General features: G+C 46.8%; 1 protein-coding gene across 2 annotated transcripts in view; it reads right to left on the bottom strand.

The window, feature by feature from the left end:
* The window catches only part of RECK (reversion inducing cysteine rich protein with kazal motifs), a 531,495-nt gene that overhangs the window by 286,564 nt on the left and 220,898 nt on the right, over window positions 1-24,033 (bottom strand). For both annotated transcript variants that reach the window (XM_083188355.1, XM_083188354.1), the window contains exon 9: window positions 18,416-18,683. In XM_083188355.1, the coding sequence (XP_083044481.1) occupies window positions 18,416-18,683 (268 nt within the window). The remainder of the gene's footprint in view (window positions 1-18,415; window positions 18,684-24,033) is intronic.

Below are 24,033 nucleotides of genomic sequence, written 5' to 3'. Positions count from 1 at the left end.
TCTGGTTGTTGGGTCTCCTCTAAGTTTTTTGTAGGTATCACCAGAACTCAATTGTTTGTTAATCTCTGCTAGATATAATTCTTTCTGCATTAAGACCACTCCTCCACCCTTGTCCGCGGGCTTCACAATAAGGGAAGTATCGTTTTTAAGATCTTTTAAGGCTTCAAATTCTTTTTTTGTTAAATTCAAATTCCTGCTCTTTCTATTTTTAGTTTTAGTCGTAGTTTTATCATTGGCAATTTTCTCCAGTTCCTCGCTTACAATTTTGTTAAAGCAGTCTAGAAATGACCCCCTGCAATGGGTGGGGTAAAAGGTTGAGGGGACTTTAAACTTGGATTGTGTAGTCACCGGTACAATCGGCTCCTCCTGAGTTTCAATTAGTCCTGCTTCTTTTTGCGCGAAAAAGCGTTTTATTGCTAGCTTCCTTATGTACTTTTGTACATCTAGGAATAAGTCGAAAGAGGTGGGTTTAAATGAAGGGGCGAACTTGAGCCCTTTACTTAAGACACTGATTTCAGCACTGGTTAAGGTGCGGTCAGTTAAGTTGAAGATTTTTGTTTCCATATTTTTGTCAGTACTTACTACTGGTTTAGCGAGCAGGGTTTTTTTACGATGTCTATTTTTCCTTTTTCCTGATCTTTTTCCTCTCCTACTTTTTTTCCATACAGTGGGTATTAATTCATCCTCCTGTGTCTCTGTCCCTGATCTAAAAAAAGAGGGAGAATTTGGGGTATTCTCCATCAAGGGTAAATATCTATTGTTTCGTCTATGATTACCAAAATTTCGACCATTTGTCCTGTCGTCATGGTTATTATACTGAGGTTCAAAATCATTAAAGTTAGGATTCATTTCCTTTCTTCTATGATTGACATTATCCACTTTATTCCATTTATAGGGGGTTCTTGGTTTGAACCTTTTTTGGTTAGAGGGCTGATGGTTAAGGTTTAGTGGTTGTCTAATTGCTGGTCTATAATTAAAATTTGATTTGGGACGATTTTGTCTCCAACTGGCGGGGTTTGTGATTATCCCTCTTTTGGTTTTTTTGAAGAGGTGCTGGGGTTCTTGGATTTTTTAGGACCTTATAAACTCAGCAAGAGAAAAAATAGATCTTGTGGATAGGACATCTTTATTAACACCAAAACCAAAAACAGATACCAATGGCGACAAGTTTAAATGGGCATTTGTTAGCAGGTATAGTTCGCTACATAAAGATGTAGAGAAGGTTTTTCGTAATAACTGGCATTTTTTGCAAAATGATCCAGTCATTGGTTCATCTTTACCCCCAAGGCCGCAATTCATATATAAAAAAGCCCCGTCACTAAGGGATCACTTAGTGCACAGTTCTACAGATAATAATCCTCGCCAGACAGTCAGGACCATCGGTTTCCACCGTTGTGGATCCTGTCTGGCTTGTAGAACAGTAAAAACAAAAGAAAGGAAGTTGGACAATTTTTTTTTTTTTTAAAACACACTTTATTGGGAAAAACACATATAGAGACATGTAAAAGTAACAGAGAACCTTTTGTAAACATGGAATGATAAAATGATGCGGATTTCTAAGAGATTCTGTTATATCATTGTGCTTTTTAACTTTTTGGTATAACAGGGGTCAAGGGACCCTGACAGAAGAGGAAAGAAAGGAGAGTAAGAGGCGGGGGGTGGGGGGAGGGGGGGAGTAAGGAGGGAGGGGGGGATAAGGGGGGGGGGGGGGCGGGCCATCTTGTTTATAGCTCATACGGGGGGGGAGAGTCTTGAGAATCTAGCCATGGTGACCAAACCTTATGGAAGGATTTTAATGAATTGCGTATTAATGCCGTCATATATTCCATTTTATAGACGTACCAGACACGGGAAAGTATCGCCTGGAATGGGGCCGGGTTGGGGTTTTTCCAGTCTACTCCAATTTGGCATGTCATTGCTGAGGAGACATGTCGGAGTAACTTATTCTGGTGTCTTGAAAGTGTTGGGATGTTTAGCGGGAGGAGAAAGTATTTAGGATCTAAGGGGACGTCTATACCGAACATTTTTGAGAGTAGGGCTCCTACCTCTTTCCAAATGATTGCTAGCCTCGGACATGTCCACCAGATGTGGAGGAAGCTACCCTCTAGCGGGCAGCCTCTCCAGCATCTATCTGAAGAATCAGGGAACATCTTATGCAGTCGTGAGGGCACATAGTACCAGCGGAATAGGAGTTTATATATGTTTTCTTTGATCCGAACGCACATTGAACTTTTGGCGGCGTTATCGCGGATCTCTTCCCAGTCTTCGTCATCTAGGGATTGGTTTAGGTCTCTTTCCCAGGCGAGTTCGTGTGGAAGTTGGACAATTTTACTGTGAATGGTATCGACTATAAAATTAAACAGTTCTTGACATGTCACTCGAGGAATGTTGTATATGTGCTGCAGTGTAGTTGCGGTCTTTCGTATGTTGGAAAGACCAGCAGGCAGCTGAAGGCCCGCACCGCTGAGCACATATACAACATTCGCAAACAGCTCAAAACACATACAGTTTCGGAGCATTTTCGTACTGTACACAATTCCAGTGAGTGTCAGATAAAAAACTTTTGTGCCATAGAACAAGTTCTTCCAAAGAGTCGTAGTAATGATGTAGCCAAAAGACTCTCCAGAACCGAGATGTGTTGGATACATCAATTGGGAACTCTTGTTCCCAAAGGTTTAAACGGAGAGTTCGAGCTCAAACCATTCCTTAGTTAAAATTGAGACTTTTTAATATTGGGTCACTATTTAGTTCACTTGCTAAAGTGGTGGTGGCTGATATGTGTATTTTAGTCCATTTTATTCTAATGTTACATTTTGCTCTTCCCCCCCCCCCCCCCCTTTTTTTTTTTTGCCTTTCTCTTTTTAGTTTACATAGGTCGATGTAAATGTACACAGCATCGGATTTCCCTATGAGACCGGGTCAATCTAATATTCAAATGGTAAATCAATCGCTTGTCATGCAAGCTTTAGATTACAGGGATGTATTTCCGTGTATTTGACACGCAAACGTCATTTCCTGTTCACTTAGCGGTACTCAGCAGTGATCTACATCCAGCGATTACCATACGCTCAGCCGGAAACGGCTTGAACACGCTGTGCCGCCTATTTCCTGCAATTGGAACGCATGAGGTGACGTCTTTCCGCTGATTGGAACGCACCTCCATATTGGTTCCACGGGGAAACCGGATGCTGGATGCCGATTAGCGGCAGCTGTTTTGTATTATGTTTAATTGTTTGTGGGTTTATATACCCCTTTGCATGGACATTTTAACACACGCTTCTGACGAAGGAAGTTGATTCCGAAACGCGTTAAGCGTGTACCTGGACATCGTGTTTCCTGGCTAAAAGACTGTGGCAGTGGAGTTCCGAGGACTGAGCCCCCCTTGCTTTCCGGATGTAAGAGACCCAGACCAGAGGACTTCACACAGACATCTGCTTGCCTGCTGTTTGCCGGGATTACTTTGTTACATGCTTTTATGAAAGTCACCACTTTGTAAGTGTGCTGTCTTTATTAAAACCTTTTATACTTGATTGACCTGCACTATGCTGCCTATTATTATCTCTCCCCCCATACAGAATAAGGGGAGAAACCGTGGAAGTTGATCTATCCATCCTATTACTTACCTGCCTGTTGAATTCAGATGTGTAAGTGGAGCTAATCAATACACCTGTATGCAATTGATTCATGATGTAATAGTATAAAACTGAGTCTTGAGCGTCTGGTAGGACAGCCCACTGACGAAGTCATCAACGAAACGCGTCTGGTCGGGTCCTACCAGACGCAAATCCATTGTGCCCGACACAGACCAGGAGAGCAGTAAGGAGAAGAGTGCGCCAGCAAGCCGTGGCTATCAGCCAGACGCCACAAGCGGCAGCCGTCCCCATATTTGCCCTGAGGAGTTCCTGAATGTGATCGTGGTGACATTGATATTTATAAAAAATCACGTGGTTTTGAGCCCACGCTGCTGAAAAGCAGGGTACGCAGTGTATTTTTTATTGATTTTTAAAGTGACAGAATGTCTTTTGAATAAAAAAGCAATATTTGCACTATGAAGCGCTTCTCTTCATCTTTTTACCTATATATATAAATACACACACACAGAGACATTTTAGGGGCTCTGCACACACTAGATTAACTGATATTAATAAATAGTGGAGATTTAGTTCATGAATTGATCAATGCATTTAAGCCTGCAGCCCCCTTCACGGGACCCCACTTTTCTGCAGGTCCTAACACTATCACTCAAAATGGTTACAATACACATAGCTATGACATTAATGTTTGATTCCAGGCATGCTATCTGGTCTAAAGCTCACAGCAGACTATGCTTTTAAAGGTGAGCAGTTACCAACACACCTGTCACTAATCATCTAGGGAACTGGTTAACATAAGCTATGAAATAAAGGTTAATTAATTAATCAGTTAATTTAGTGTGTGCAGAGCCCCTACAATGTCTGTTTAAACAATCTGGTCACAAGGCATAGGGCGCCCCAAAACTAGGAAAGGTGAGTGCCGATGTTTAGTGTATATATTAGATTTTTTTTTTTAAATTTAGTCTTATTGTGGTCACATTCTCTCATGCACCCTGTTTCAACCTTTATTTCATAGCTTATGTTAACCAGTTCCCTAGATGATTAGTGACAGGTGTGTTGGTAACTGACGACCTTTAGAATAACGTAATGCCTGCAATAGGCATGGAGTGGGTTAAACATCCAAGGTTGCTGTGTTACCTAGGGAAGCATGTGACTCGGTGTTCCAATAAGGACTCAGGAAGGGGCAGTGTTAGCTTTGATATCAGGTCAGGAAAGGGAGGAGTCTTCATCTCTTTCCTGAAGGTTTTGGGGTGAGTGAACGTGCCCCCTCTAGCTCAGTTTATGGGAATAGTTATTTCCTGATTTTAACTGTATAATTCCCTGCAGTGTCCCCCTTAGTTGCTCTGCGCAGTTACCTGCTGGTTTCTGATGTGGGTGCCCTGGGCGGTGCTCTGACGACGGCAGGGCTGTCTCCCCCTTTGTCTGATGCCTCCTCTCCTGCACCCGGCTGGAGGTCCCATTTGCGGGAGGCGGCTGCGGCCTAGACACTGCAGGGCTGGGGAGCGGGCGGAGGGCGTGACGTCATGCATGGCGGCCTCCGATCGGTGGCCATATGAGTCCCAGATAATAATTTGGGCGAGGATTCGCTTCACAGTGGGGCTGCGGATACGGGTTGGTACAGGCCCAGCTGGTCTGCAGGGTTGGAAGTTACGCTGATGGGGACAGAGAGGATCACCGGGAGCGGCAGGAATCAGGCCGAGGCAGGCTCCCAGGGTCCAGCACGGTATCAGGGAGCAGTTGCACGGCTTGGTGGGCCCCTCCTGAAATTTACCCTTCAGTCCTGTCGGCAGCGCTGTAACTAGGGGGGGGGGGGGGCGGGCGTTCACACCTCTGTTGGTTGCTTTTACCAGGGGTGGGGATGGATATAGAGCTGGAGGAAGTGGGTGCTCCAACGCTCGTTGTGAGCTCCTTCCTGGTGGCACACACTCCTTGAGGCCCTTTGGGGGTCAGGTGTTTCCACAGGGTGTGCTGATACAACATTTGGCTATTGGCCTTCATGGTACCTTGGGGGGTGAACTGCCGCATGGCAGACAGGTGCTCATGCTGCTGCCGGGGTCTGGCGGAGCGGCGGGTCCCTGGCGGTGGGGGCATCCGGGATCCCCGTCTGGGTCTTGGGGTGCTCCTTTCTCCAGGGTCCTCCTCTCCCTCCTCTGACTCTATGTGCTGTCAGTGGTCAGGTTCTCTGTGGCTGGCACCCTGTCCTCTTTGGGTGGGGACTTTGCCCCGTGCTGTTAGGGGGTTCCGCACTAGAAAGGGGTGTATGCAGGGGGTCGGTGAATTAGGGTCCCTTCTGGGCAAGGGGGCCGCCGTTGCTACCCGGGATCGCTGGCGGGCTCGTGTCTGGGGCTCCCGGTTCCCCGAGCCAGCTTTACTGGGTCCCACAGATGATGACACATTTCTGGCTTCTGTCATGGAGGATTTGGTCGCTGTGAAGTGAATGATGGCACGCGGGCTGTGACAGGATTCCCCAGGTGAGGGGTCTTCCGTGGGTGAGTTGGTTTCTGTGTCCGGTTTCTCAACTCGGGGCGTGCCCTCCAGTCACTTATACACAGCCTCCTTGTCCTCAGCGGGGGGTTCGGGCGTTGGTAGTGTGGCATCACCGTGTTGCGTAGTGTAGTGGATATCTGCGCGGCTCTACATGCTGGAGACTCTTGTTCGATTACAGTGTCAAATTAAAGAGATTGTCGGTTCGTGTCCCAGCTGGGGTGAAATTTCATGTGCAGCCCCAGTGTTATAGTGGATAAGGCGCTGGCCTCCTAAGCCCAAAGCATGGAAGCGGGCCGCCAGGTATGCTAGGAAGGCGGCGGGTAGGCAATTGCGTCTCGATATGCGTTGGAAGGTTTCAGCGCTTTCTCGCAGGGAGCGGAATAGGCGTAACTTTACACCATAGTGCATGGTTATAGTGGGCTGAGAGAGAGCTGCAGGCTAAAATTTAAAAGGGCGGCTATGTCCAACTGTTCAGCTGAACTGACGAGTCAAAGAGGGCCGCAATAGAAAAAAGGGTGCGATGCTTTATGGTCCTATGATAGATGGCTTTCGGGTGCTGCATCTTCGCTGCTGGTTATCATGAATTCAGGCCTGGGGAGCATATGGGTATCATAAGGTGTATTCATATGTTCCACGGCATGAAGCGCGAGTACGGGGGGATTGCGTGGCGAATCTATGTTGCACAATTTTACTGCAAACGGAACTCCTTCGCACATTGGCCTTTGGGTGCTAGGATATATACATATGCATGGAGGTAGCCAGGGTGCATCTAGATATGATACAGGGGTCCCTACCTGCACCTGAATTGGCTCTACAGCTGTACACTCCTCCACATCCAGTGGCCTGTGGGCAGGAGTCCCCCCCCCCCCCCCCCGGACCACGTGTACTGGCTCCGGGTTCAGAGTAGTGTTATGCTTTCAACATTTCCTCTTTCCAGCTGGATCAGCGGCATATCTGCATTAATTGCTCAGGCGCTCACCTTTCCACCATTTGCTTTCGTGGGGGCATACTCCTGTTGGGTGTAGGCCATGGCCGATTGATTTCGGCAATACTCACACAGATAGATGGCATCCTTCCCTTTGAACCGTTTGCAGCTGGTTTTCGGCTTCCCGTCAAGGGGGGAGTGCGGGGAGGTTCCTGCTATAACCTTCAGTGCGCTGGGACCCTTCCTGACGCCTTGCGGGAGACCTTATATGAAGGGGTCCTCATGGTGGGGATCGATGGGGAAACTACCTTTCGGCAGCTTCCCCTTCACCTTTATGCGTTCGGGCTCATGGGACTCAGATAGGCGAGGAATACTTCATCGGCAAGTGCTTGCCGATGGGGGTGTTACGTTTCATGCGTCTTTTTGGGGAGGTTCAGCACTTCCCTTCACTGGCGCATAGAGATATCCTTGGAGGAGAGCGGGATCGCTCATTACCTCTACAATTTTCTGTGTGTCGGCTCCGCCGATTCTGAGTGCTGCGCTGTGCTGCTGAATAGCTTCCGTTCTGTCTTCAGTCATTCTGCCGAGCCAATTGCTGAGGGTTAGACAGAAGGTCCGGCGTATTGCATGTCCTTTATGGGGGCCCGTATCAGAATGGTGCGTGGTCTCTGCTCCCTTCCCTTGGATGGAGGGTCCAGACTGGGGGAGGCAATAGTTTACTGCTGGGATGAGCGAAAGGTTGCGCTGCGACAGGCTTAGTCAGTATTTTGTCAGCTTATATTCACATGCAGGGTGATAACCATGGGTCAATTTGTTTCGCTGTGACCTGGAAGGGGCCACTGCGGGGTGGCCAGATCACATCACCTGGTTTGCTTGTCTGTTCAAATTGAGTGGAACTTGACGATGTGGTCCTCCGTTCTAGTCGACTCTAACGGTGTAAGGATTTGGCTGGCTCCCGTAGTCGACAATGCAGGGCTTCAGATGTTCACTGGCGCGGCTGGGTCCACCGGTTTTAGATGTTTCGTGGCTGGAGGGTGGTGCACCACACCTTGCCCGGAGACCTGGGTGAATGATGGCCTTACCAGGGCCATGTTGCTCCTCAAGCTATTTCCCTCATGGTAGCAATGTCCATTAGGGGCCTCTGTCTGGCCTACAGGCCTCTGCTTTTCTGGTGTGACAACTTTAGCGTAGTATGGGTGAACAACCACCCGAATGCCATGTTCCCGGTGTATTGCATGCGATAGGGCAGCTTGCACAGCTATATCTGCATTTCAACATCCATGTTGGGGCTGTTTTTCCTGTGGGGGCTGTTTAGTGATGGTAAATTCAGGATAGCGGGTAATTCCTTTGCGGGATTGTGGGATTTTCTAGGCTTCACGAAGGGGTGCTTACTGTAGTTACTGGGGCTATGTAAGGCGGGCTCACGCAGCGCCAGTTTTCCCATGATTATTGGCGTTCCATAGAAGCCCCTCTTCTTTCACAGTGTTAAAGTCGAGTTACACACACGCCATTTTAGGATAGTATGGCCGCCATTTTGGTTCGCAGAGTTGCGCAAATAAAGTAATAATACCCGAGTCTGTGTGACAAAGTGGACCAGAAGCGCAGCCATACTATTACACATAAATTCATAATACCATACTTACACCAAATAAAATATAGTTAATTAAAGGTTTAGAGCACTACACATAGTTTAATCAGCATTACATACTTCTGTCTGTATAATATTTGGTACCGTTACGTTCCGTTTCTCATGCGCAGTACTCCGTTCGTTGCGAAATTTTCGCAACTCACATGGTCCGATAATTACGGACAAAATCTATATTTCAAGGACTATTTCTGTTAAACTGTGTGTGACAAAAGAATCTAGATATAACCGGTTCTTGTTGCTGTTTACGACCCCCGACGACGATGCCAACACACAAAGGACTCCAAAGTTCACCCCCCCTGCACCAATCCTTATTGGGTGCAGTATTTTGCTACTTGATATTTGAACCTGTGACCAATGGAAACGGCCTTTGACCCCCCCTTTGTTTGTAAACTATAAAGATAGCTATCCCTGAGCTGGCTGGGGCTCTCTCTCTCTCACTTTGGCACTGCTGATTATCCCCTCACCATTGACCCGGGCTATAGTTCAATTTAAATATATAGCGAGCTCCGACCGGACTGCACTGCGCATATTCCATGACGGTAACATTTGTGTTCCCCTTCTGTGTAACGTGGCTGATTATAATTGTATTCTGTATATGTTACTGTTCCCCTGTTTAGTTTAGAGTATATTAGTATTGTTAGATAATTGTATCACGTGTTATCCTGTATTTTCTTCTTTCTGTAATCCCCTTTTGTCCGCTAGGGACTAAATACACTATTTATGGAGAATCTATCTCCTCACTTGTTATATGATGGTCTCGTTATTCGCATCTAGCGATATTGTGTATTACGGACCTTATCCTTAAAAGATTATTCGCAGATTAGAGACTAAGTACTGCGAAGGGATCTCCTATTACTGCATTGATTTAAGCGTGTACAATACACGGTAAAGGTACGCTACGCTGCGCTACGCTTTGTTCGCATGTAGCTAGGAATAAAGGGTACGCAAGTTACGGAAAAAGTATGTAACCTACGCTTTTCACTTATTGTTCTTTGATCATATAAATATCGGTATTGATAACAGCTAGGTCAGGTGGAACTTGCGCTGATTCTGCTTTGGTGTCGCTAGTGTTCCGCGATGGTCTAAATGGCTTACATGGGACCCTTGGTGTATCCGAACTAGTGGCGCTTTCTCAGACTTGCACGGCTTTAACTTTAAGTTCGGCAATTCGACTAGTCTCCCGGGCATTTTGGTTTAAGTTTAGGCGATCCAGGACGGATCTGATAGCCAAGGGCAAATGGGTGTCTTTGGGTACTGCGGTGCTCGATGCCATTTGTCCTGTGGCCTTAGCGAACAGTTATGCACTCGTCAGACCTTCCCTGGTAGGCTGTGGGCGGCTGCATTATAATGGCTCTTTTGTGACCAGATACCAGTTGTGCCGCATTGAGGCCACCACATCTGCCCCGTCTGCTCATTGGCCTGTGGCGGACATTAAATCCTTAGGGAGTTGGCGCTCTGCTAGTTAAAGGAAGTACATAAGGCCTGACCTGCTGCGCTGCAGGTCCTTGCGCTGTGTAGGCCTGTGTTTGATTTATGTCATTTGTTTATTCCCCCATCCTTGTCCATCCTACTCGGGGATTAGCTACGCTCTGCTGTTGGGTCAGCGTCCGGAGTTTTCTCGCTTCTTGCCTGAACTGACGAACTGAAATTGATCACTCTGATTCGGCTATAGTCTCAATTAAGAGTTCCTCAGCAGGTCCAGTAGTTTTTTCTCCAGCCGAGTACACCCTGTTTTCCTTATCCCCATGCCATTACCTTGCCCTCCACTGTTTGTCTCTTTCCCTCTTTTCCTGGTATGGCTTCAATTGGTATTGGAGCATGTCTTTAAGCAATTGTGCTGCATCAGAAATATTAATTTTCTTTTTTGGCAGATCCTCCTATTCATGTTTATGTCCCCTTTAATATAATACTACTGACCTCCCCCCTCCCCCCCCCATCCCTTACAATTTCTCCTTTGGAGGTGGAGAAAGATAGGATCAGGGTTTGAATAGTTGGGCATTTTCTTTTTGTATTAGGCAGCTGGCAGGGAATCGGGGGCTGTACTGGCGTGAGTTTGAGGCGTTCCTTGTGTGAGGTGAGCAGACTGACAGTAAGACTGTAATTATGATCTTTTATTATTTGTAGTGATGAATGTACACTTTAGTCAGTCTGTACCCTCTCGTACTCTATAGATAGGTCTGTTCCCCATATATGTGTGTGTATTTCCAGATCATATAGTATTAAGCTGTAGAACTCCACAGTGATTAATGTACTTTTTTTAGTCCGTCTGTACCCTCTTATTCTGCATAGATGTTTCTATCCCCCAAATCTGTGTGTATTTCCAGAACCATAGTATTAGACTGTATGTTGCCCAAATATGGTCGGACAGGAAATACCCAGGAAAGAATTCACCAAAATGTTAAGTCCAATTACCATACTATTGTTCCTGCTATCACAGGAGGGTGATAGCTGAGGGACAATCTTCACAGGGGGTGATCAGCACATAACGCAATCAGAGGGTTATTGTTCGTTGTATTGACACTCCTGTGCATATCTCTGGACTCTAGTAGACTCTTTGGGGCCTGACCCAGCAGGGGGGGCAGCAGCAGTAGCTGGGAGGGGGATATACCTGACTCTTGAATCCACCAATCAAGATCCACTGCAAGCCCACTTTTGGTTTGTGCACCGTGGGAATTTAGAAGGTTTTAAAATGACTTGCACACAAGCCAGGAGGGAGATTTTTTGGACTGTCCTAGACTAAGAGGTTGTCTAGGTATCGTGTGGACTTATCTGCTATCACTGCTGTGTGGAGGAGTGATAGTTTTGTGCTTTGGAACTGCTGCTACAAGGACTGCCATTTTGGACTGCTACCCAATAACGTTTATATGCTACATTTGCCTCTTGTTCCTGTGTTTGTCTACCTGTGTGTGCTGTGATAAAAATAAACCATATTTTGGTTTCATCTGCTCGGTGTCTGAGTGATTGACGAATCCCGTATCCTCACACCTTGTGGTGAAAGTTAGCCAGTAAGGGTTGCCTGATGTCTTGGCACTTCATCTGGGAGGCAACGATCTTGGGAAAATGTCCCAATTGGAGCTGTGGGCCTTGATCTTGAGTGATCTTGCCGCCATGAATACAGCTGGGTGGTCTGCACCTTGGTTGGTCTTTTGTTGTTCCTCGGCTCCGTTTGAGAACTGCTAGGAATAGTAAGTTGTTTATGGAGGCTTGGAAGCAGCTTAACTCAGCTGTGGCACGGTGGGACATAGCAGCCAGAGGTGCTGTCGTCCCACAAGAGAGGATTAGGTGGTGGTGCCATCGTCTCTTCCAGCCTGATGGGGTACGTTTTGGTTAGGGATGGTTGTGCTTTTGTTGGAGGATCTGTCTCTGGTTGTATCTCAGTTGCGTTAGGTTGGTGGCGGGGCGGGGATTCTGCAAGCAGAGTCCCCGCTTTGGCGGGAAAGAACGGTAGGTTAAATGATGATGATGCTACGTATATTTTTGCTTTTCGGTGCGCTCGCCTCTCATTGGCTTAGGCCTTCGCTCGATCACCCGCTCGGGGGGCAGCGACCCCACCCGGATGGGTGGGTAGTCAATGCAGTAGGTGGAGCGGATACCGCTTGTTAGGGTAGGCTTGACTACGTATGCAGATTGTGGGGTGGAGCTTAATTAGCCGTTCTTTCTGGGCCACCATTAATTAATTAATTATTAATAAATTAATCTAGCTTCAAAGTGCTAAAATAAATCAGCTAACAATTTCTGCCAAACCTAAGTCTCCTAGTCTTTATTTCAGGTTTAGTTTGTAAGTCTTGAAATATGATGTATATACATGCTAGAGGCCACACACATCAGATGCTAGGATGTTAAGAATAACGTAATGCCTGCAATAGGCATGGAGTGGGTTAAACATCCAAGGCTGCTGTGTGACATAGGGAAGCATGGAACTCAGTGTTCCAATAAGGACTCAGGAAGGGGCATTGTTAGCTTGGATATCAGGTCAGGAAAGGGAGGAGTCTTCCTCTCTTTCCTGAAGGTTTTCCCGCCCTCCCTCGCTTATGTTAATATGGTGGGGTGGGTGTTAATTGCGTTGGCTGATAGGTGGGAAAAAACGGCAGGTTAATATAATTACTTCTTATTGAAATGATGATGATGCTACGTATATGTTTGCTTTTCGGTGCGCTTGCCTATCATTGGCTTAGGCCTTCGCTCGATCACCCGCTCGGGGGGGCAGCGACCCCATTTGGATGGGTGGGTAGTCAATGCAGTAGGTCGAGCGGATACTGCTTGTTAGGGTAGGCTTGATTACGTATGCAGATTGTGGGGTGGAGCTTAGTTAATTAGCCGTTCTTTCTGGGCCACCATTAATTAATTATTAATAAATTAATCTAGCTTAAAAGTGCTAAAATAAATCAGCTAACAATTTCTGCCAAACCTCCGAGTCTTTATTTCAGGTTTAGTTTGTAAGTTTTGAAATATGATGTATACAGTATACATGCTAGAGGTCACACACATCAGATGCTAGGATGTTTAAAAGCATAGTCTGCTATGAGCTTTAGACAAGATAGCATTCCTGGAATCAAACATTAATGTCATAGCTACTGTATGTGTATTGTAACCATTTTGACTGATAGTGTGAGGACCTGCAGAAAAGTGGGGTCCCGTGAAGGGGGCTGCAGGCTTAAATGCATTGATCAATTCATGAACTAAATCTCCACTATTTATTAATATCAGTTAATTTAGTGTGTGCAGAGCCCCTACAATGTCTGTTTAAACAATGTGGTCACAAGCCATAGGGCACCCCAAAACTAGGAAAGGTGAGTGTCGAGGTTTAGTGTATATAATATATACATATACATACATAGTTACATAGTAGGTGAGGCTGAATAAAGACTTGCGTCCATCTAGTTCAACCTATGTTTGTAGCTTATCCCTTGTTGTATAGTATGTTATGATATTTTAAAGACAGATTTTGTAACTTATTCGTACCCATGGATGTTTTTAACCAATAAATGTGGTACTTATGTAGTATCTGGGCGCCCGATTTTGTGATTGTATGCCTTACCTTAAGGCATACAATCAGATGCGATTCAACGCGATTTTTTGGGAAAATCACATCGAATCGCATCGAAATTGCATGCGAGATCGCATGCAATCCGATGCGATTCGATGCGATTTTTCATAGGATTCCATGTTAACAAGGTCCTGTTCATTTCCCCACTATCCAAGTGGGCATAGTTGATTTTATATAGCGTGGCGAGCGCAGCGAGCCACCGAGCCCCGCGAGCCCCGCAAGGGGACGCGTAAAACAATTTAAGTAATCCGCGGCCACAATTTAAGTAATCCGCGGTGGCTCTCTGCGCTCGCCACGCTATATAAAATCATCTCTATGCCCACTTGGATAGTGGGGAAATGAACAGGACCTTGTTAACATTGAATCCTATGAAAAATCGCATCTGATTGCATGCGATCTCGCATGCAATTTCGATGAGATTCGATGCGATTTTCCGACCTGATAAAATCGGGCGCCCAGATACTACATAAGTACCATAAAATGTTCATCCAACCTTATTTTAAACCTATTTATAGTGTCTGCCGACACCACTTCTCCAGGAAGAGAGTTCCAAAGTTTGACTGCTCTGACTGTAAAGAAATTTTTTCTTATAGATTAACAAAATATTTTTTCTTCTAATCTAAACTCGTGCCCTCGCATCCTAGATTCCTTTCTAGTAGAAAAAAGGGTGTTTGACAGTTCCTTATACAGTATTGGCCCCTAATATATTTATACATGTTGAGCATATCCCCCCTTAAATATATATATATATAGTCGACAGAAAGAAGGCGGCACTCAGAGGTCTTTTCAGCAGTATACATTTTTAAATAATTGACTGACGTTTCAGAGCTTTAATTATATGAAAAAAACCAGAAAGAGCACGGTGTGAGTATAAAAGTAAACAACACTTTACTTATGTAATAAGGTCACATACATATAAGTTTAAGATAGCCGGTGCGAAGGTATATTAACCCGGGGAGATATATATATCTCTCTTATATATTTGGCTACATCTGTCACTCAAAGTGTGTCTGACCCTCTAACGCTGGGTGGAGCCTCTGACTCACATGACAGAGAACCAGCCCAGTGAGCCCACAGTCATAGGAGGGACACATTGCTCTGCTCCTGCACTTTCCTTTTAATGTATGATTGCCATCACCTGTGTTGAAGCACCTTTCCTATCAATTAACCTGTTCAACACAGATGGAGGTAATCATACATTAGGAAGAAAGTCCAGCGGCAGAGCATTGTGTCCCTCCTGGCATGGGTCATGTTGGGAGGTATGCACAGTGCCAGACACCCTCTGCCTCGCCATGTTACCCAGCAAAGACACAGCTACTCACCAGACACACCAGGTGAGCGCCCCCCGCCGCCGCCCCCCCCTCCCGTGATTCGCGGGGCCCCTCCCACGATTCGCGCGCTCCCCGCCCCCTCCTACCGCAAATCGCGGCACCCCCCCACACGATTTGCGGCAACCCCAGCCCCCACGACCCCCCCTCCGGCAATTCGGGGCACCCCACCCCCCCCGCGTCCCCCCTTCTGCGATTCGCTTCAATCCCCCCTGCACCCCCCGCGACCCTCCCATGATTCGCGGCACCCCCCCTGACCCCCCCCTCCCGTGATTCGCGGCAAACCCCCCGGCCCCGCGCCCCCCCCCCCACCCGGAATTCACGGCACCCACCCCCGCGACCCCCCCCCCCCCAATTCATGGCACACCCCCCCGCCACCCCCCTCCCGTGGACACCCCCCACCACCCCACCCCCCCCCAGCCGCCACGATTCACAGCAACCCCAGGATCAAATGGCACATGCAAAACACTGACACGGCTATGGTCGACGATGAAAAAAGTTGACATGAGTTTTTGAAGATTTATGTTTCATTTTAAGAATGTTTTCATATTCATTGTGTCGACATGGTCACCGATGAAGTGCCACACTTATGTCAACATTTAATGTGTTGACCTTTCTGTGTTGATTTTGGTACTTGTTTCCTAGAACGGCCACAACGATTTAGATCGTTGTGGTCGTAAGATAAAAAATCGGATCGATCGCATCGCATGCGATTTGGTCGCATGCGATGCGACCGATCCGACCGACCGATTTTTCACCCGATTTTTTTTTTTTTTCACATGATTATTTTCAATTGCCCCCCCAAATGTTACTAAGTGGGCTAGACCCCACGATAGACGTCAACCCGAAGCGTGGCGAGCGCAGCGAGCCCGCGAGGGGCGGCGGTGCGCGTCCTCCGACCTTTTCATTCCCCTACTATCCACTAGGGCGTGGAGTGAGAATAGAATAGTGTGGCGAGCGCAGCGAGCCACCGAGCCCGAAGCGTGGCGAGCGCAGCGAGCCCCGCGAGGGGACGCGTATAACTTCACAGGTATACGCGTCCCCTCGCGGGGCACGCTGCGCTCGCCACGCTTCGGGCTCGGTGGCTCGCTGCGCTCGCCACACTATTCTATTCTCACTCCACGCCCTAGTGGATAGTAGGGGAATGAAAAGGTCGGAGGACGCGCACCGCCGCCACTCGCGGGCTCGCTGCGCTCGCCACGCTTCGGGTTGACGTCTATCGTGGGGTCATGGCGGGCACATAAAAAATGTGAAATGGGTCATATTGGCCCATTTCACCTTTTTTATCATTTTTCCCTATGTGAGATGGACTTAATCAAGCCCATCTCATCTTGTGCCATTATAATGGCACAAGACCGACCGATTTCAATGTTAAAAGATTTTTTAACATTGAAGTCTATGGAAAAATCGGGTCAATCGGTCGGTCGCATCGCGGCCGATTTTAATTGGTCGCGGCCGACCGATTGACCCGATTTCTGTCAATCAACTTGAAAAAATTGTAAAAAATCGGCCACATCGTGAGGATCGTGTCCCTTAATTAAGAGCCACGATCACTCACGATTGTGGCCGTTCTAGGAAACAAGTACCTTGATTTTTTTCTTGTGGCGATTTGCGGCACCCCAGCGACCCCCTCCCGTGATTCACGGTACCCCCCCCCCCACGCGACCCCCCTCCCACAATTTGCGTCACCCACCCCCCACGACCCCCCCTCCCACAATTCGCGGCACCTCCCGCGACCCCCCCGCGCAATTCGCAGACATTTACATGTGTTGACCTTTCTGTGTTGATTTTTTCTTGTGGCAATTTTTTCCCAGTGACAACTATGTGCACGTCAACTTAGACATCATCAACCAATTCTTTGTATAATATATAACACCTGTTCTGTTTTACTGTAGGTGCTTTAAGTCAGATCTTTTACTGCTACTATTACTGTTTATGTAAATGCATTCTGAATGACAGCAACATCCTTCCATCCTTCTACAAGAATATATAACCAACTAGGTTGATTCATCGCGACCCGTGCCCCCCATCCCGCAAATCGCGGCCCCCCCGCGCACCCCCCCTCCCACGATTCACGTCACCCCCGCGCACCGACCCTCCCGCAATTCGCAACCCCCCCTCGCATGATTCACGCCCCCTCCCGTGCTTTGCGGACCCTCGCCCTCTCCCGCGATTTGCGGACACCTGCGCCCCCTCCCTCCCTTGATTCACGGCACCCCCGTGCCCCTCCCGCAATTCACGGCACCCCTAAGCCCCTCTTTAGTCCCCCGTATACTCACACACCCCTATCACTACCCAGCTTCCTGCTCTCCTGAACCGTAACTTCCATCACTGGGGAGTCGCTGATGCTGTTTTGCCCACATGCCCCTATCATGCCTCATAGCCCAGCCTCCTGCTCTCATGCACCCTAACTCCCACCCAGTAGGAGGAGACACTGACTCAGGGCCACCATCCTGTACTGCCACGCTGGACCCGCACCCACTGGCAGAAGCTGCATAGTATCTCCCACCCTCCTCTTTAGTCCCCCTTATTCCCACACACCCCTATCACTACCCAGCCTCCTGTTTTCCTGTGTCGTGACCTCCGCCAGTGGGGAGCCGCTGACTCAAAAACACCCTACTATACTATTGCACACACACACACACACACACACCTAAACAACATGCACACACAGCCCCCCCCCCACACCCACAAATGTCACTGTACCATCCACACTATCAATGTACATCTTTCTCTGTAACCGCTTTTTAATTAAACAAAACAATATACCTCCCCCTTCCACATCATATGCTCTCTATTTAACACATTTCACCTATAACTCAAGTTGCAATACAGGCCATCTTTCATACAATTCTAACCATATTTCTCACAATACAAACGGTCACAAATTAAGGGGCGCAGCCCCTAACGACGGTGAGAAGAGCGCCCGTAGGGCGCGATGAATCACCTAGTATATATATATATATATATATATATATATATATACACACACACACACGTACGTACGTACATACATACATACATACATACATACATACACACACACACACACACACACACACACACACTAGTAAGTCCGCTTGAAGCAAATGCTTCGATAGCTAGAAAGATAGCTAATGTGAGAGAGAGAGAGAGAGAGAGAAAGAGATGTAATTTCACTTGCTGCCAATAGATGGCAGTGTTTTGGTGACACATAAACACTAGACATATACTATTGGGTAACATTTCAACACTATTTTTCATATGTTGGAATATTACATGACCTGTTTTTTATGTGTTAACGTACACTAACGGTATAACACATTTAACTACACAGAAAAATGCATCACTGAAATGCATGTAAGTATAGGTTGAGGTAAAAAAAAAATATCAGGTGTATGGCCTTACCTACATACTGATGAATTGGCCTTGGAACAACAATGAAGTTTAGCTCCATCAAGTCCTGTAGAAGGTGGAGGAGCAATAGTGACCCCAGGATGAGCTGATCTAGAGCTTTCCAAAAAGCATTGCCAGAGTGGATCCTGTGGCAGAGGCATGGTTTTACAACCTTCTATTAAGCTATCAACAATCTCTAGCTCTGTTTTCTTGGACATGAGTATCCTTTTGCAAGCTGTTTGACAACTGTGGTCCTCAGCCCTGTCACAACAGTATAGACCTGTGAAAAAAAGAGTTACACTGTAAATATGACCTTTTTTTATGGGATGGTGTCTTAATTTAATTGTAATCCTGTACCACTTTCATCTCTCTCTCTCTCTCTCTCTCTCTCTTCCCTCCTCATGTAAGTAAGGTGAAGTACCACTAAAGACCACTATAGGACACTTGTGCTCTCATAACAGAAAGAGAAACAAATATTTAGCAGGGACACTGATTTGTTTTGAACTTGCTACATATGGGGAGGGAGGGATGGAGGTAGAGAGAGAGGGAGGGGGAGAGAGAGGGATGGGGAGAGAGAGAGAGAGAGAGAGGAGGAGAGAGAGAGGGAGGGGGAGAGAGAGAGAGAGGGAGAGAGAGAGAGGGAGAGAGGGAGGGGGAGAGAGAGAGCTGGGGAGACCATTTATTTTCTCTACATAGCCTATCGGGGTGGGGGGGGGGGGTATCCAATAACATGTGCTAAATCAGACTTTCCTACCCATTCCCATTCATTGGGAGACTCCCAACTTTTACATCAGCTTCCCGCTGCCCCGCATAGCTTAGCAGTCCTCCCAGTTTTCATGGAATCCTCTGTGAAATACAGGGAGGTGGAGCCTACACCAGAGACATCATCAGTGCCAGCTACAGCATGGTTGTGGATAGAGGTGGCCGGCTGATGTGCACACTTGTCAGGGAGGCATTGTGAGCAGAGAATGTGTGGTGCAACGTCTCACAGCAGCCAAGGCTTCCCTGAGGCTGGCCCCACCCACCAGACTGACTCTGTACAGCAGCCCTGCTCTCCCTGCTAGGGATGGCCATCGTTGCCATTGGTGGTTGCCATCGATGGCAATTCGGCAACTGGCCATTGATAGTGCTTAACTATGCATGGGATGACCATTAATATTTTTACATATCGATGGTCATCCATTGTGTTTGATTGATTGGCCTGTGGGCCAATCAAAACAAGGGGCGGGGCTTCACAGGTGTCAGGGGGCGGAGCAATGCTCAGTGTCCCAGCACTTTGAAAAAAAAAAAGCAAAACATCATTTTGCTATTCCATCGATGGAGGGAAACCATCTAGTACTCCCCCATCGATGGCAAAAGTATTCGACATCAGCCATGAACCGTCGATGATTTTGAATCCGGAACCAGGACAAGGCACCGGATAAGGACCCTGGGACCTACCTACAGTATCAAGATAGGTAAGTATCAGTATGTGTGTAATGTATGTATTAAACTTTTATTTTTCATTGTGTCAGTGTGTATTTATTTAACTATTTTTTTTTACTGTGGAACTACAAGACCCAGCGGGCCCTTTAATGCCCCGCAGACTGGGACTTGTGGTTCTCCAAGTCCCAGCTTGCGGGGGAGGCTTGCTGGAACTCATAGTTCCACAGTTTAAAACAATAGTTTATTCATCTATTTTTTTACACCACTATCAGCTCGATGCCCACCGCCCAGGGGCATCGAGGACAGCACCAGGCTTCAGCCTGGTCAGGTAAGTCCTGGAGCGGGGGACCCCTTTATTGGGGGGGGTCCCCACTCCCCCAGGGCCCCTGGCCAGGCTGACTGGTCGGTAGGGTTAATGCTTTGGCCGGGGGGACTTGTATAAAAAGTCTCCCCCCGGCTGTGGCATTACCCTGCTGGCTGGTTTGGCCTGGGGCTGGTTCCTAAAATACGGGGACCCCTACTCATTTTGTCCCCCGTATTTTGGGACCTGGAGCTGGTTGTTAAAAATCGGGGAACCCCTATTTGTCGGGTTCCCTGATTTTTAATTACCGGCCCGGCTCCTTCAGCCTGGTGCTGGTTACAGCTGTGGGGGGGACCCCACGCCGTTTTTTTATTTATTTATTTATTTTTTTTACACCTTGCAGCCTGCACGGTTCTGACTGATCCGTGCAGACTGCCTCTACTAATTCTTATTAGCGGCCGTATATATGGCCAGCTAATACGAATTACTAAGACATCGGAGGGTTACAAAGCAGTCGGATATGACTGCTTTGTAAATCCCCCTCCGGAACACGACTGTGCATACGACTGAAACAGTCGTATGCAGTCGTAGGGAAAATACTAATACGAAAAACTAGGTTTTTCATATTAGTAAATTTCCTCCTATATCTAGGTTTCCCATCTCTGTGTGTATGATCAAAATCACACATGGTCTTTAAAACACAATATATATTATATGCTCACACCCATGAGACTCGCATGAGACTCCCATAAGCCAGGGAGGCTACATGCGATCCATTGCCACTGTTCCTACTTTTAAAAAAAAAAATTTGTCACTCGAGTTAAGGCAGCAAATTGACGCAAACCGCTGACAGCAGCAGTACAGAGCTAAAGAGCAGCGGGTGGTGGGGAGACAGTGACATGCAAGCACTGTGAATAGCACAGCGCTGTCAGTGGCCTTGTATCCCATATAGAATATATTACCCATTATCCCATTCCAGGGACATTTTAAGAGAGGAGGAGGCCCATGTGCAGCCTCATCTGTTTGCACACATGGCATTATTTATAAATATGTCACTGCACCCTTCCCTCCCATCCTGGCACTAGTGATCACCTACACTAAACTATCCTCATCAACTGCTGCTCTAGTCCTAATTATGGTACTATGGTAATCACATCATTTTAGCCACGCCCCCCGCTGTGTAATGCCGGTATTTCAGGCATTGTACTGCGGGGGTACTGGCCCCCTGAGCCCCTCTAATCTGGCTCTGGCCAGGGTCCTGGGTGAGGTTGATGGGCTCAGTCCAACGGCTGGTGTCTGGCAACCGGCTGGGGACTAGAGTCACCAGGGCTGGTTTGGACAGGGATGAGCTGGAATAAGGTGCTGAAGACTAGGCTTCAGAGCTTGACCAGAGTGTGGCGAGTTAGCAGGAGATGCGTCCAGGGCTGGAAGAGTCTGCAAGATGGGAGAGCGGCACACATCAACCGGTATTCCAAGGAGCCCCCTCAGATGCTACACCCAGATCTCGTGCCCCCTTAGGGCCCTCCCTCCCCTACCTGCAGCCATGCCATCCAACTTACAATAGAATGGACATATATGCAAATATGCATCTGTATATGAGCTTTACGCAAAAAAAAAAATACCGGTTTGAGACCGAACACAGAGATCTGTCAAACTCTGAATCAGTTTCAAAGTCAAAGTAAGAGCTTGTCTTCTCCTGGTCTGCTACTCTTTTATATAATTGAACCCCCACCTGTTTTGCTCTTTTTTCTGCTCTGCACTTCTAGTCCTGCATTATTAATTTTCCTCTTTCTTTTACTTATTCATTTGGGTTGTCCAATACCCACCAATCCTCCAGTCTTCAATACATGTGGAAACTGCAGACAGAGGAGTCTTAACAGCAATCTCTTCAGATCAGATAATTGTAGTGATGTGTGTGTGTCATAGTTGCCTACCCTCCTGCATTCTGCAGGAGACTCCTTGAAATAGCAGCAATCTCCGTCTCTCCCTGATTAGTCTAGCAACCTCCCTCATTTCACCTAGCCCACATTACACTGTTACATTTTTGTGGAAAAAAGGAATGAGAGACAGATACATTTACATTGAATCATCAGCACCATTTCCCAGCACTTTACAAAGTATAGTATCTCTTACTAACTGCTTTGGGGCTCATCTACATTTAGATATGTCATTTTAAAAGATTCCTCTTAGATGTAGAAGTACACACCCACAATTCTAGATGCCTCATTCACAATCTGTTTGCACAATCTCTCCATATATGGAATTAGCCACGCCCTTTGGGAGGAGCATAACACAACCCCTCAATGGTGCGCTGTGCAAAATTCTACTGCCAACTATAATCTCCCTAAAGTAGTTTTCAAAAGTAGGCAAGTATGGTGTGTGTGTGTAGACATAAGAGAAGTGCAGCACTATTTGTGAGGACACAAGAAGAGCTAGGTATGGTGAAGTGATCAGATACTTTCACAATGGTGTGGGCATCGGCCAGTGGCGTAACTAGATACATGCGGGCCCCATAGCAAAAGTTTGTTAGGGCCCCTATTCATCAACTAAGGCTGAAAAAAGTATATAGCACATGATACTTTGACAGGCAAAGTGGGCCCCTCTCAGCTCTGGGCCCCATAGCAGCTGCATTCCCTGCACCTATGGTAGTTACGCCTTTGGCATCGGCTGTCCCCTAAATAGTGATGGTAATTCCCTGGAAAATGTTTTGGCAATAGGTGGATATGGACAGAAACGACCAATGTGGGAGATATGCTAAGATCGAATGGGTACAAATACAGGGATTCGTACCCATTTGATGTGAAATGCAGCCGATAAATGAGCTTTTGATCATTTACTGACGATTTTGACATATTTGACATATTTACCAGGTGCTCCCTCAGCCAATCATGATCGGGCTCCGGGGGAGCTCCGCACCTGATTGGGTCTGTGCGGCTCCATAGAATTGAAGCCTATGTTATGAATTAAACATGGGCATCTATGGAGCTGCACAGAGCGAATGAGGCATAGAGCTCCCCTGAGCACACTCCTGATTTGCTGATGGAGGACCCGGTAAATTAAGTCACGAGGTATCTTGCATTCTCAGGGAGGAGCTGCAAGTGTAAACACACTTGTGACTCCTCATTCTGGTGGATACGGGCTATTCGCTTTGTGTGTTTTTACAGTAAGCATCATAGATGCTTACTGTATATGGAACAAAAAGGACAAGATATCCACCAGAGGGGATGGTAAGTACAGTATAATTTCTTTTGGAATGGGATCATTGGATAGGCATACATTAGGTATCCAAGAATTAAGTGGACCACTGAAGGTCGGCATGCATGAAAATCGACATGAGAAGGTCGACATGACTATAGGTTGACAGGTAATTACGTCAATACAAGCATTAGGTCGACATGGGGAAGGTTGACAGTCAAAAGTCAAGATGGACACTAAAATGTTGCTACACTCACCATGCTTCGGGCACAGTATTTTATTCTCCCGCCATGCCCTAAAGCAGGCATGTCCAACCTGCAGCCCTCCAGATGTTGTGAAACTACATTAGGGAATGCTAAAACTATTGCAAGGCATGCTGGGATGTGTAGTTTCACAACAGCTAACTTTCTAAAAGCAATATATGAAATATTGTCTCCAATGCTTTTTTGATCAATGTGCCCAACAGATGTTAGTATTGATTAATATGATATATTTTATAGAGATTATATCTATGTGTTGTTATTAATACATTTTATATCTTTTATTATCTTATTTTATATAATTATTACCTTTAATTCAACCTATTTTGCCCAAATAAATTTTAAACTTTTGTTTAAAAAATGTATTTTAAAGCAACATTTTTGGGTCGCCCGGCAACGCTACGCTGACAACGTAGCTTTGGCTACGTTGTCAATGTAGCCATTGCCGA

Source organism: Crinia signifera, chromosome 5 (assembly GCF_055691185.1).
Source record: "Crinia signifera chromosome 5, ASM5569118v1, whole genome shotgun sequence".
Classification (NCBI taxonomy): Eukaryota; Metazoa; Chordata; class Amphibia; order Anura; family Myobatrachidae; genus Crinia; species Crinia signifera.
Note: the sequence above shows the minus strand (reverse complement) of the source record. Positions and strands in the feature narration are given on the sequence as shown.